The 12,320-nt window shown below is 32.6% G+C and overlaps 1 protein-coding gene across 1 annotated transcript in view; it reads left to right on the forward strand.

Annotated features, from left to right (window-relative positions):
- The window catches only part of ZNF804B (zinc finger protein 804B), a 449,440-nt gene that overhangs the window by 362,935 nt on the left and 74,185 nt on the right, over positions 1-12,320 (forward strand). The window contains exon 2 of the mRNA XM_004676665.1: positions 6,537-6,680. Within this exon, the coding sequence (XP_004676722.1) occupies positions 6,537-6,680 (144 nt within the window). The remainder of the gene's footprint in view (positions 1-6,536; positions 6,681-12,320) is intronic.

A 12,320-nucleotide genomic window follows, 5' to 3' on the forward strand; every position in this document is an offset into this window, starting at 1 on the left:
CACACTGTAACCAAGCATCAAGCACCTACTCTTACCAAGCTCTATACTGAATGTTTCCATTAACTTATTTTCATTTTATACTCACTATAATCCTACAGTTTATTCATTATTCCCATTAATTTTTACTAAGGTAACAGAAAACTTGAGTGCTGAGGTGACTATAAAGTAGAGGCTGAGATTCCAGGTGATCATTCTTCAAAGACTAGTTTTTCTCATGGAACAATCTCTTAGAGCCATGCAGAAAGATGATAGGGACCAAAAGGGTTTTCGGAATCAGTGACAGCCACTTGATCAGAGGAAGGGGAAATGAACTCTGAAGCCAAATTTTACTTGGTTACAGAATATTACAATTCTAAAAGCAATCTCTTACACATAACAGTAAAAGGTCAAATGTGAGCTTTCATGCTAAGAATATGAATTCAGTCCTCAAAGCACTGAGCTGGTATTACCATCAAGAAGATAAGAAGAACAGCAATTGATTTCTTTTCTTCCTTTTTTAATAATCAGGGCACATACACACAGCTAACAGAAATAGGAGTACCACCTTGTACTTTCCTAGTCCATCAACTTTAAGAGCTTCATAGATTTTTAATATCATAATTAGTTCTCTTATTCTCTTTCAGAGAGAAGTGATCTATGTTATTGCAATCTACAAAAAAAAAAAAAAAAAAGGAAGAAAAGTTAGCAGAGATAGCCCAGAATTATGTGGCATCTGGTAAAGGCTAAGTAAGATTGGGACGGCCTTGAGCGTGGTGATTAACAGCTCTGCAATCATAAAGATTCAAGTCTGAATACAGTCTCTGCTCTTCAACCCTGAGCAAATTTCTAATGTGTTTGTACCTTGCCTTCCATATCTTCACATGGAATGAAACAGAAAATTCTTATAATCATTGCAAAGATTAGAAAGCTAACAAGTGTGAAGTGCTTGCTTGGCACATTTTTGGCTTCAGCAAGAGTTCAATGAGAGTTAATATGTAATCGTAATTATAATAATAAAAATAATTTCATAGCAAACATCCACATTTCTAATTAAATGCAATGCTCTAGTCAAAATACATGCACTTTACAGACATACTTGTTATATGCATGAGTTCTAAAATTCTTGGTGTGAAAAAAGTACATTTTCTCTCCTTGCCCCTGAAATATTAATTATGAAAAGTAATTAATCACTACAGAATTCTTACTGAAGTGCAACATAAAATGCCCACAGGCAGTACCTAATGTTTTTTAAATAATTCTTGTTAAGATAACTGTCTTAGTCAATTTATAATTCATTTCAACCTTTTAGTGAATCATTGACAATGGTTAAAAAGCTTTCTTTTATTTAGTAAATGTTATTTTTTTCTGTTAAATAAGTTTCCAAAGCTGCTGCTTCTTGCTTACTGTGAGAAATGAAATTTGAATAGCAAACAAATGAAGTAACACATCAAATATTGCATATTATCATATTATTGTGAATTTTATTTACTTTTAATCTTTAATTTAATTATACTAAGACTAGATAGCTATACTTACTCCTTTCATAGTTACTCAATATCACTCACTATATTTACAGGTTACATAATTATTTCCGAGAATAAATGTCACTTAATTTTTCTTCAAGGTTGGAATCCTTATCATTTAACCAAAAAAAGGCAAGAATTTAGTACATATCATACTGTATGTTATCATATTGTACATATACTGTACTGTATGGTATTTCCATTTTTCTTGACTAGTATTAACTAGTTCATATTCTATCACAACTTATAATTATTATGCTGATTCAGTTTACTTCATTACATGTGATTGTCCTGTTACTTCATAACATGTGATTATTAGACTATAAACTTCTAAAGTCAAAATCCAATAAGAAATTAACATTCAGAAGGTTCTCAATAAGAAATTCTTGATTGTATGAATATTTAATGGTTAGCTGGATGAATGCTTAGTTGGATGGGTGAACAAATTTTTGGATGAATGATGTAGAGGCAGTGACACAGTGGAATGTATATCCCTGCATTACCATTACCTGTTTGTAATACAAACCAAGAAATAAGAAATTACTAAGTATCAGTTGCCTCTTCTGCAAAATGGTAGAAGTGGGCTATACAGTACTTCTGTCCTACAAATCTAAGACCCTGCAGCTTTCAGATACATACAGTTCTATCTCCAAAGATAATCCAATTTCAGACTTAAAAAAAAAAAAAAAAAAAAAAAAGACCTACCTTACAATAGAGTTCTATCTCCAAAGATAATCCAATTTCAGACTTAAAAAAAAAAAAAAAAAAGACCTACCTTACAATAGATTTTTATATGGGTCACTGTTTTGGGGTCTTTTAGTAAAAGTCCACTCGGGCTCTTGCTTTGTTTTATTTTTATTCACAACATTAAGTCTTTTTAATGTATATGACTCATTAATAAGCTAATTTTATTTGATGTTATCTTTTTTATTTTTTTTTATCAAGGCAATGTTAAACTGTAAGTTTTGTCAAATTTTTTTTTTTTTTAGAATTTGCAGACATTTATTTGAGACACACAATGATTCTCATCTCTCATTTTTATCTCAAGATTTTCAAAAAATATCTCTGGGGCTCAACTATTATTAATCTTTTGGGTCAATATATATCTGTTGCATCATGATGTCATAGTAGGAGAAAAGAAACTAAACTCCATTTTATTCACTTTTTTATTGTACATTTTTATTGAATTAATGTAAACACTGTGTATGATTTCAGGGTATAAGTTCATACCCCTTCAAATGTTTTTACACTACCCCCACCATCAAAGTACCCATAATCCTCCATTGTAGTCCACCAGGCCACCAATTCCTTAGCTTCTCACATCCTCACTCCTACGTTGGTAGCATCAATTTTTATTCAGATTTCTCAGATTTGTGTTTAGTTTTATCTGTTCTTTTGCTACACACACACACACACACACACGTGTGTGTGTATATATGAGTGGTCCACATCTGAGTGAAATCACCTGTTATTTCTTTTTCTCTTCTGATTTAATTTGCCATAATATATCCCGCTGCCAACCATACTCTCATAAATGACAAAATTTAATCTTTTTTAGTTTTTTTAATTTTTATAAATATTTATTTTAATAGTATTTTTTGTTGAGATAATGTTGGTATACAACACTGTGTATGATTAAGGGAGATAGGCAATAAACATTCAGATGTATGTTACCATGTAGCACTCAAAACCACGCTACTCATAGTCCTCCACCATAATTCACTGGGCCTCCTCTACACTTTCTCCACTGTCCCGTCCCATCTGGTATGTTGAATTCTACATCAAGATTTCTAGGGTTTATTTTGGTTCAGTTTTGTCTGTTCATTTGTTTTATTTCTGTCATTTCACATATTAGTGAAATCATCTAATATTTATCTTTATTCTTCTGACTTATTTTTGTTTAGGATAATCCTCTTTAGTTCCCTTCATGTTGTCACAAATGAGAAGGGTTCATCCCTTTTTTTATTGCTGGATAGTATTCCAGTGTGTGTGTGTGTGAGGGTGGGTGTGGGTGTGTTCTATATCTTCAAATTTAATCACCTGTCACTGGGCACTTACACTATTTCCAAAATTTGGCTATAGTAATAGTACTGCAGTGAATATAGGAATATATATTTCCCTATTAATTACTGTTTTTTAATCTTTTGGACAAATTTTTAGAAGTGGAATTGCTCTTTATATGGTAGAACTATTTTTAGTATTTTGAGTAACCTCCATACTGTTTTCCATAGATTTTGAAGCAGTTTATGTTCCCATAAACAATGTGAGAGGTTCCTTTTCTTCTACATCCCTGTAGAAGATTTCTTTAAATAAGGGTATGAAATTTTTTCACATTGTAGTTTTTATTTGCATTTCCCTGACAATAAATGATGAAAAGCATTTTTTCATGTGCTTACTTACCGTCTGTCTGCCTTTTTTGATGAAGTGACTACTGAACTTTTTTTTGATTGAGTTGGTTTCTTATTGAGTTGTATGAAGATTCTTAAGCATTCCTTTAAGGATTCCTCTTACTTACCTAGCTTGGTTATATTCCATGTTTGCTTCAACTTCCCCATTTCTAATCCCAGATCACTGACTATTGGATTTATGTTCTTACTTCTGGATCTGATAGATACAGCAGATAATTAACTCAGTATATTTTGTTATGGCATTTATATTCCACCTGTATACTCTTCCTCTCTTAATAGGTGAAAAGGTATGTCTTGGAGAATCTCACTAATTCTTTATATTGATCCCTTTTATAGTGGGATGGGAAATGGGAATATCACATCATTTCCTGGTAAGGAAAATTAAGCATGAAATGGACATGACATTTAATGTGGTGACTTTGTAAAACTGAACTTTCACAGTTTTGGCATATGAATAAAGTGTTGGTACTTCTCTCATAATTATAAAATGTTGCATTGAAAATCATGTGCTATACTAATTAAAGGATGTTTCAGAAAGAAACATGTTTAGACAGATATACCAAGAGTAATATATAAGTTTCACTACTGGTCATTAAGCGCTATATAATTTTGAATAATAATAAAATATATTCTTAACCACAGGTTTACTTTGCAGTCTCAGTTGCAAACCCTTCCCCAGTTACTGAAACAGAAGCATTTATGAGCAGTGCACTGATCATAACTAGCACACATGGTCAGTTTCCTAAACTGATATTTCAGTGAAATAATGAAGAAAACTGTCCCCAGTTCCAATCTAGTCCCTGGAATTATAGTATGAAAGCATATGAGAAACAATCCTAGCAAGAGTCAGAGAAAAGTCATGGTATCCCCTGAGACTAATCCTGAGAGCCCCCTTCACAGAGTTGTCTTTGCAGTCTGGGGGCTGTGACCATGCCTTATAAGGTCAACTCCATCCTTGAGGGAGGGTGGAGACTATAATTCAGGGCACTTTTCATCACTGGGAACTAGGCAGTCTGGACACACCCCATTTCTCCACAACTATCTCCCATCAGTACAACTTGTAATCCATTCCACTTGGTTTTTACCTCCCATGATCCACAAGTAAAACAAGGGCACACAGCCGGAAGGGTTTCTGGGCCTGCTCCTGCTCAGGTCCTGTGCCTCAGGTATCTCTCTTTACCCACTTCCATTGTATGGAGTTGAATTAGTTCATCTTTAGAGTCCTTGTTTTATTTTGTTTTGTTTGTAAACAAACAAACAAGACAGACTTTTTTTAAAAAAAGATTTATTTATTTAAGCAGACTTTTTTTAAAAAAAGATTTATTTATTTAAGCACACAGAACTGGGGAGTGTCCTTTCTTGTGCAGGTTGTTAAAGTCTCCAGTTTTGCTTCAAGAATTTCTAATTTTGTTTCAAGTCACAGGACTCTTGGGCTTATTTCTGGAAAACCTTTATACTTCCAGTAATTAGTCAGGAAACCTTCTCTGACACCTTTTTGATACCTTAACCCCCAGGTATAAAATAAAAATCCCCTCTTCACTTACTACTTCAGTAACCATGAGTGTGTGATCTAAGATGGTTTATACATTGGTACTCATTAGATTAAAATAGAACTTATATTTATAGGGTTGGTGTGAGGAATAAGGTAATTCACATGATTAGCTTATAATACTTAGCATATAGCTTATGCTCAATGAGTATTTGTAACTATTATCTGTAAGCAATGATATAGTGCAAGAGTATTTTTAAGTAAGGAAGTGGTGTGCCCAGAACTCTGAGATTGAGAGAATATTACCATAATAATAGTCATGAAAAATGTGATATACCCATTGGTGATATCTAGCAGATAGAAGTTTATGGAATAAATTTTGCTGGAGTTAGAAATTAAGGACAAATTAGACTCTAGCTTATTTATGATGGTCACACAGGGAGTCTATATGAAGTGTATTGGTTAGTTGACTGATGATGTATAAAACACAAAATGCAAAAGATAATATCAGATGAAATATCTATGAAGGAAAACAAGTAGTAATGATCATAGATATGTGTGGCTAAAAGGAACGTGATGATGACCTTCCTCCTAGAAACATCATGGGAAATACATCCCAGAGGAGGCAAAGAGCTGGGAGTTGGCAAAGGAGTTTACCAGTTTAACAAGATAGGGAAAGGCATTATATACAAAGAAGAGTAAAAACTGGCAATCTTGGTGAGGGTAAATTACAGAAAGAGAGAAGTAGGTGAATGATAAGTATAGCCCAAGTCCCAATAAATTATTATAGTATAGAAGGCTTGCAGTAATAGATACTTCAGAGAGATAGTGGGGCTTCTGTTTGAGATAAGTCATTGGATAGGTAGAAGAAATGATAGTGAATATTCCAGTTAGGTGACTGAACAGAGCCACAACTAAGTAATAAGAAGAATAAATAATGACTAGTAGGTGACTTCTTTGGTCAATATATGTTCACTGATGAGTAAGAGCTCAAAGTTATTTCTTCACTCCAAGAAATTCTAAAAATTAATGACCTTAACCCTATTATTTTAGTCACAGTAAAATAACAACTTGATTAACATGAGATCGGATTGAGATTAGAGAGAAATATAACCAATATTTTTGCCTCTTTTGAAGGATTTTCCAGAAAAGGAGAAGTCCACAGGAAGGGCCCTGGAAGACATGAAGGCAAACTTTTACTGTGAATTATGTGACAAGCAGTATCACAAACACCAGGAGTTTGACAATCACATTAATTCTTATGACCATGCCCATAAACAGGTAAGACATAGCGGGAAAATTTCCTTCATATTCCTGGATCTATACCTTCAGAGCATAATTGTGGCTACTGTCATCTACGATGCAGAGGTGAAACCATCACATTTTTTTTTCTTGAAAAATTGTGTTTTCTGCTTAGAGTTTAGGTGAAACATTTTTCCTAGAAGGAACATAAAGCTAAAAGTGAACTTAGAGATGATCTAAGAGTGGACTAATAGTATTAGAAATATATATATGGGAAAATGAAAACCAGTTAAAAAAAATAGTATCCTGTGCAAAATCACCTGCCTAGTTAATGGCAGAACACAATGTTGGACCAGTACTAGAACAGAACTTATTACAGAAGCATTTCTAAGGCTCTAAGGTATAAGAAATTCTAGATCTTTGGGAAATAATTGTCAACAAAAGGTCACATTTCCCAAAGAATACCCTCTCTGGAAGCAAGTAGTTACTGAATAAATGAACCATTGCAAACAACACAAACTCAGACAAAACTGAAGGCTAATTGCAGGTAGAAACCTTGAATTTCTTCTTAAAATATATGGATCTGTATTATCAGTATAGATGGTCTCTCTACCTTTGTCTAATGATATTCTCTATTTCTATCTGTGAATAAAGGTTATTGTTTTCATCCTATTATATTTCTTCCTTGATGAATAAGAATGGAAATATTGACCATTTAAAAATCAGGATTGTGTATAACACTGAGAAATTCCAATGGTTTTGAGTATCATTGCTAATAGTTGTGAGAAAGTGTATAGTCTGAATGACAAATGAATGGCCTTATATCTTGGAATATGTCATATAAAATATATGGCCTTAGGAGGTGTAAGTAAGACAGTTTCTATCTTTGAAAATATGACATAAGTATGTAATCCATTTCTCGGTTAATTTTATTTATCTTAGGAGACCAGAGCAAGGGGTAAATTATTTTAGGACTCTAATTCATAAATCTAAGTGTACATAATAATCTCTCTGAAACTTAATAATGCAGGTTCCAAGATTCTCTTTCAAATATTCTAACTCAATAATTCTGAGATGGGGGTCTAGTATCTTGTATTTAAGATGATACAAAGTGAAAATTTTCACACATCTGTATAAGTGAACCATGTGGCCACCATTCAGTGCCAACAATCAATTTTGTTAATTTATATCATTGTCATTTCTCTCAGCTTCCACCACCACAACACATTATTTTGAAGCAAATTTCAGATATCATAACATTTCATTTTAAAGTATTTCAAAATGTACAATACACATAGCCATTATTATATCATCAAATTAACAATAACTATAATGTCAATTAGGGTCTTGTTGCCTTACCTATCTTATGAATGATCTATAAGTAGGTGCTTTTTAAAATCTGGAACCAAAAATATCTTTTGTTTGACACATCTTTAAGTTTGTTTTAATATGCTTTTAAACTATAGATTTTCCATTCTTTAAATTTTACTACTTCTAATTTTTTAAACACACTAGACTTTTGCACTGAGTTGAGATATTAACTAATGCAAATCAGTTTAGGCTTTGTACATTTTCTTCTATCTTCTGTATTTCCTTTAAATTTATTGTTCCAGATAAAGATCTGGTCAAATGCAAGTGTTTTTTGGTTTTGTTTTTAATTTTTTTTATTTGCCCATTTTATGTTAGAGGGCATCTTGTGTCCTCCCATAAAGAGACACGATATATTGTTCTCTCTCTGTGTTTAGGTATTGTTAGCTTAGTCTACCCATCATCAGGTATCCTGCCAGCATTTTTCCATGATTTTTTTAATTATATATATTTTTTTAATTGAGTTAGCACTGGAGGTTTCCAACACTGTATATGATTTTGGAGTATAAGTTCATTCCTCTTCAGATGCATGTTACCATACCAATCCCAACATCAAGTACCAATAACAGATGTTCATTTGCTTAAGTTCATTACTTCATGTGAAGTTATAAAAATAATGGTTAAATTCTGTCATCCTTTTTTTATTTATTGGATGAAATGTGTCTCTAAGAGAAGCTTCCCTAAAGCATCACCTTCAGGCATTTCCTATAGGTGCTCTTCAGGCTGTACATTAAAGGGGAAAAAAACACTGGGAAACAGGAAAGCTTTCACAGAAAGATGACCTTTGATTTGTGCTTGAACATGCATTAGTAGACATTGCTAAAGCAACTCTAGATGGGATGGCAATAGAAACATAGAAGTGAAGGTTAGGTAATGGAAAGCCCAGGGCATATTTTGAACACTATAAGAAGCTTGGGCTACTAGGGTAATTCCTCCTCACCTGATCTGCATGTCTCAGCTCCCTTGGGTGCCAGAATTTTACAATTCTGCCTAATCAGTTTCCCTTTTTATCACTGTTTTCAATAATATTTCCTTTGGCTTTCCAAGATGTTGATAAAATTATCATTCTCATCCTTCTGTCCCACCGAGTGGCCATTCTAATATTCCTGGCATGTTCCTTCATCAAGCAATTGTGTTTTACTGTGCTTTACTGTGTTGATTGTGGAAAATGGACAAACTTGGTCCCCAACTTCAGGGAATTTATAAACTAATGGGGAGACACATAGGTCAATAAAACTTTAAAATGCATTTATGTTATGTGCTTAGAACATATACAGCTTATTTAAAAATGAAGAAATGACAAACAATCTGGAATTCTTAAAGAATGGACAGAATTTAGTGATTGATCAATAATAATAGATCCTAAACTTCTATTAAGGCAGGAGAGTAAGTAACAAGCATGACACATTTACAGAGAAGCTGCTAAAGATTCATTATGGCCACAAAGCTACTATCACTCTCCTGGGGAGCCCTTTAAAGGTCTTTGAAACTATATTTCATTCTCCTTTTGCAATAAATATTGCACTCATTCTTTATTCTGCATTACCTTTTCATTATTCGTATGTAATCTCACTCATGAATCATTGGAAGGGCCCTCTAATTGTACTCCTCTTTATTCAGTATTTTCACCACTCAAAACAACCTATTCATTATGTTCAGATGAAATCTCCCCAAACTACTGCATTTATGCTATCACACCCCTACTTGGAATCTGCAATTGGTGATAACTGACTTTTAGAGTCTGAAGTACTTAATCTGTCATTCAAAACCTCCACAGTCTGGCTCTTGCCTCCATTTCCAGATTTATCTCCTGCAACTCCAGAATTTCGCCACAGCTTCTCAAAAGATGCCTTATGCTTTCCCACCTGCTCATCTTGGCTGTTAATCTTTCCTCTGCCTGCAATACTCTCCCATCTCATGGTTGTTTTTCTGCATGTACTTATGCATATTTAATGTGTAGATTGATGACTTATATCTGGATATTGAAAGAGCTGAGACTTTATGGTAAACTAACTCATTAGCACTTTCCAACTTCCTTTTGATCAAAACCTACTACTATTGTGGACAATTGTGTATACTACCCACTTTGGGTAACACTGAAATAATTAAATTTGCTATAGAACTTGTAAGACTGCTTTTCTTGACTAATGTTGAAATATTTCCATCTAAAGATTTACTTGGCCCAAAATATTTTGAAAATTACCTGAATCTTAAATGAAGCTGAGTTTAAAATTTCCCTTTTAAATTAAACTGAATTTTATATACAGAAAAAATGTGCACCAAATTAAAATATGCAAAAGCTTTTTTCCCCCAAATTCTAAATATGTCTATGTCTATTTGATTTTGCTTCAGTGAGTGCTTCTTGATTGTGATTATGATTATAATGATGGTGGTGTGAATTTGGCTGATTTTTTTTTTTTTTGCCCTCAGTAATATGTATACTTGAATTAATTTTATTTTCCATGTGAATTCAGATGAAATAGCTGGCCTCTTCTATTAGAATTCCAACAGTATTTTCTTTTTGATATATTTAAAAGTGAATTCAAATTCATATGGAATTAATTGTATTGCACCTTAATGAATAGCTTAAAATTGTAAACAGGGTGATCTGAATTTTCCTCTTTTATTATCCTTCTCTCATTTATGATTACTCAGGAACTGCAGTTTAATAAGTGATTTCTGAAGCTTTCATATTGTCTTCTATTTTATCACAAATCTATGACTGTTATTATTCATATATTTATTGTAATTCTAGAGAAGACAGCATATGATTTTAAATAATGCTCAATACTCTGATGCTCAAGTTTTAAATGAATTATATTGGATATAATTTTTACAACTCCATTCTATATATAAATCACATATTTTTTAAATAACTCAATTGTTTTAGCTATTGCCTTGGACTTTAAAATTCTGTGTGAATGTTGGGCATGCAAAAGAAATTTAAGTGTGTATATGAGTTACAATGACTTCTATAAAGATAGTGCTGTAACTTTAATTATAACCAACATGTCAGTAACAATTAATTCCTTGTGAGACTACCTACATGTCATAATCCCTTTCTCATGATTTAGCTGCAAATGAAGAATACTGGAACAAATAATACATATCATCACAAATAGCAAATGTCTGTCCTGCCCCAGAGACATGCTGGCTCATCTCAATTTAGAAAAAACAAATGAGTCAGATGGATCCCCATACAATTAACCCATAAACATATCTTCAATAATAAAAAACAAATCCACTTTCTGATCCTCCACATGTGAAGCTTAATCCTCTTAATCTTCATTTGCTTCACAATAGGATTTATTTTTACTCAGGAGGCACTGTTCACTAGTCAAGCCTGGATTTGAACTCCAACTAATTCATTCTTAAAATATTGTTTGGGATTCTCACTGCCTCTACCCGCTTAGGATAAACTAACAAAGCAAAACTATTTTTGTGATTTTGACTCCAAGAGGAAAAGACTCAAAACTGCTAAGTAAATTCAATCTGAATTACTTCTTTTTTGCTCCTATAAGTTGATTTCTGTGTCATCCAAATACTTCCCAAATTGACCCAATGATATATTTCAGCACAGTGTGTTAGAGTTACTATTCCTTTTAATGTAGCAGCAAATTTTCAAAGTCTAATTGATTGTTAGGGTCTACAAGGTAAGGAAATAAGAGACTGGAGTATCTGGAATGATTCTCCTATTAATTTAAGTGTTACTAAGATAGAGTTTTTTTATTATTTTTATTTATTAACTCTTTATTTTTAAGGTTTTTTTAAATATATTTTTTAACATCATTCTTCACTTTTGTACAGTGTCTGCTTTTTCATCTTTGTTGTAATCCCTGTGGTAGAATTCTCTACTGCTGAATTTTGCATTCTATTATTCTAACTCTCTGGTATATCTTTCGTATGTTATGCCATGTATATGTATAAAATATTTTTTATATTTTGGCAGCATTAAGTTCTGATATTTTGTTAAGCATTTTTTTCTTTATATTCACATGAGGTCTGTAATTTACTCTCTTGAGATATATTTTTGTGGCTCTGGTATCAGGGAAGTATCAGGTTTATGAAATGGATAGGAATTGTTTCTTGGTCTTCCAATATCTGAGGTTCTACAGGGTTTGTATAACTTCTCTAGGCATTTACTAAAACTAGTTAGTGAATTAAATAATTAAATTAGTGAACAAATTTTATATTTTATTTTTTACCTGCTATATTTATTTCTTTACATGATAGAAATTAATTTGAGTTTCTAGTTCTTCTTAACTCAGTTTTGGTGATTTATATTTGTAAGTAATTATCCATGAATATTAC

Source organism: Condylura cristata, unplaced genomic scaffold (genome assembly GCF_000260355.1).
Source record: "Condylura cristata isolate star-nosed mole 26May11 unplaced genomic scaffold, ConCri1.0 scaffold00005, whole genome shotgun sequence".
NCBI classification, from domain to species: Eukaryota; Metazoa; Chordata; class Mammalia; order Eulipotyphla; family Talpidae; genus Condylura; species Condylura cristata.